At 42.3% G+C, this 2,310-nt stretch overlaps 1 protein-coding gene across 1 annotated transcript in view; it reads left to right on the top strand.

Moving 5' to 3' along the window:
- Positions 1–516: 516 nt before the first annotated feature.
- The window catches only part of LOC107579494 (cdc42-interacting protein 4 homolog), a gene marked incomplete at its 3' end in the record, with an annotated part of 3,593 nt that continues 1,799 nt past the window's right edge, over positions 517–2,310 (top strand). Inside the window, exon 1 of the mRNA XM_016265322.1 lies at positions 517–1,544. Coding sequence (XP_016120808.1) covers positions 1,422–1,544 — 123 coding nt within the window. The remainder of the gene's footprint in view (positions 1,545–2,310) is intronic.

The following is a 2,310-nucleotide window of genomic DNA, read 5'->3' as shown; positions in this document are numbered from 1 at the left end:
ATCATTCCAACATCACTTGAAAGCCACATGATCCATTGAACAAGACCAAGAATTGTTTTCTGATGGAGCCATTGTTTGCTTCTTCATCTTGTTGTTGGGGCTTGTGGATTTGGGTTTGGTTATTCTTTGTCTTGCTTCTCTTGGCTCTTGCTGAGGTTGGTCCAGTGTTGTCCTCGTTGCTGTTTTGATGTTGCTTTGTGTGTTTAGGTGTTTGATGGTGTCTCTTTCTTTTCCCTTGTCATTTGTGTTTTTGTTTGTTTTTACCCTTCCCTATCCTTCCCACCATCCCTCTCCTGCTGTTCTGTCCCTGTGTCCCTCTGGGTTTGTGCCTGGTGTCTGTCCCAGCTGCACTCGTCTTCACTCAGTCCTTTCTCCACACCCCCCACCCCCTCACCCGGTAACGGACCCCCCTCCCCCAAGTTTGGCCGGGACCCCCTGTCGTACTGTTTGAAGGAAATCAATAAGACAGTCAAACCCCGAATCTCTTCCTTCCGGACCCTCAAGAGAACGGTGAGTGTGATAGGTCAGGGATCAAGCATACTGACTAAACCTGTGCGCTGCTGTCTCTTTAAGGCGTTCAGCAGCACTGATCTGGGCCCGAGTAGTGGTCACAATGAAGTAGAAATCACAGCTCTTTCGCTACTAATCTTCAGTCACAACAACACCAGCTCTTCACCTATTCCTGCCACACATTTAAGGCTGACGTCACAACTAGCCAACTCACCTGTTGCTGAAATCTCACCCTCTTTTGTCAGTGATTCTGTCACGCTCGGCGATTGACAAACTAAACGACTGCCTCTGACTTTTCTCTCTCACTCCCATGCATTTCAGTGTCCTATATATGTAGCAATCAACATAAAGCTTCTTGAAATAAGAACAGGAGCACCATGCAAATGTAACAAGTTGTCAGAGTGAATTAGAATGTAGTGCATGCAGTAACTTTGTCCTTTAAGTCAGTGTGATGTGTGTTTGTCCCTCTGGGGCTTGTAGTATACTCGTATGTGCCGGCAGCGCTTGTCAGCTTCTGTGAAAACATGACTTACTTTGAATAAAAATAGACTGTTCTGCTTCTGCATTCTTATTTTATTAGTCGTATAAGTTTAGGGCGAACCCAAGAAAAATGCATGTTTACACAATCACAGTCGACAGTCAGCATTTGTGCTGTTTGGATGAGATTTGAGGAGGACAATAGCAAGTCAGTGAATCAGTTTGGTGAATCCGAGCTTAACGTTCACTGGCACATGGGTCCTGCAGACTAACTAGGGCTGTGCCAATACAATCATGAATCATGATTCTTTTTCCCATGATATTGCATTGATACTTCAGGATCCTACAGTTGAATTAATGGAGAAGCAAGTCACCCAAAAAGCTGAAACTCTGAAACTAGTGTTTGTAACTGAGGTCAGAGCTGCTTTTATGAGATGTGGTTCAAAAGCGAAGTGACCTGCATGAGAGACACTAAGAAATCGGCTAGTGTGATGCCAGCTTATAAAACACTGTCTGTTTATATCTCTCTTCCTCAGTTTACTCCAGAGAATCTCATGGTAATCTTTTTAAAGTGGTGTGGGCCGTACGTGCCGTGTACATGTATATTTCACTCCCTCTGTTTTTATCAGATCATTTTCTGTCTGTGAGGATTTCACATATGACCACCTCCACATCGTCACTGAAAATGACACAGATTTTCTATAATTCGCTATTGTAGAGGTGGCCATTTTCAACGAAAGTCACTGCAGCCTCTGGGTTAATTTACAGTACACTATCCATCATGGCTTTTAAACAGTGACAAGCCATTCCAGGGTGAGAATGCAAAGCAAAGAATCTATGCACTGGTGCTGAAGCCAGGCTGTTATAGTGTTCTGTATTGGACATGTTTTAAAGTTGCATTGATAAATCTTTGCATGTGGTTTAAATTAATTGAGGGTTACTCAAAGGAATATTCCAGGTTAAATGGACCTTTAACTCTATTGACCTCATTTGTCTCGGGTTTGTAAATGTCGGGCGGATGTCTATGGGGCAAGTCTACAGCACTATGTGAATAAATGCTAAAAATATGAAACTGTAATTTTTGATAGTATAGCCATTATTTTAACATTGTTATCATGTATTAGCATGAGGCTAGTGTTGTTAACAACGCCAACCAACCTCAAAATCTAAAGCCAGTAAACACATTAATGTCCAAAGTATACTTCAGTTTTGAAGCAAACACATGCACAAACAAGCACTTCACACTAGTTTAATCCCAGTCTAGTGTCTGCACTATTTGTCAGTCTTTGTATTTGTTTAACTAGAGTTTCAGGTATCTCTTAA

This window comes from Sinocyclocheilus grahami, unplaced genomic scaffold (genome assembly GCF_001515645.1).
Source record: "Sinocyclocheilus grahami isolate Dianchi unplaced genomic scaffold, SAMN03320097.WGS_v1.1 scaffold17788.1, whole genome shotgun sequence".
Classification (NCBI taxonomy): domain Eukaryota; kingdom Metazoa; phylum Chordata; class Actinopteri; order Cypriniformes; family Cyprinidae; genus Sinocyclocheilus; species Sinocyclocheilus grahami.
The sequence above is the reverse complement of the archived record's forward strand: the minus strand, read 5'-3'. Positions and strand labels throughout refer to the sequence as shown.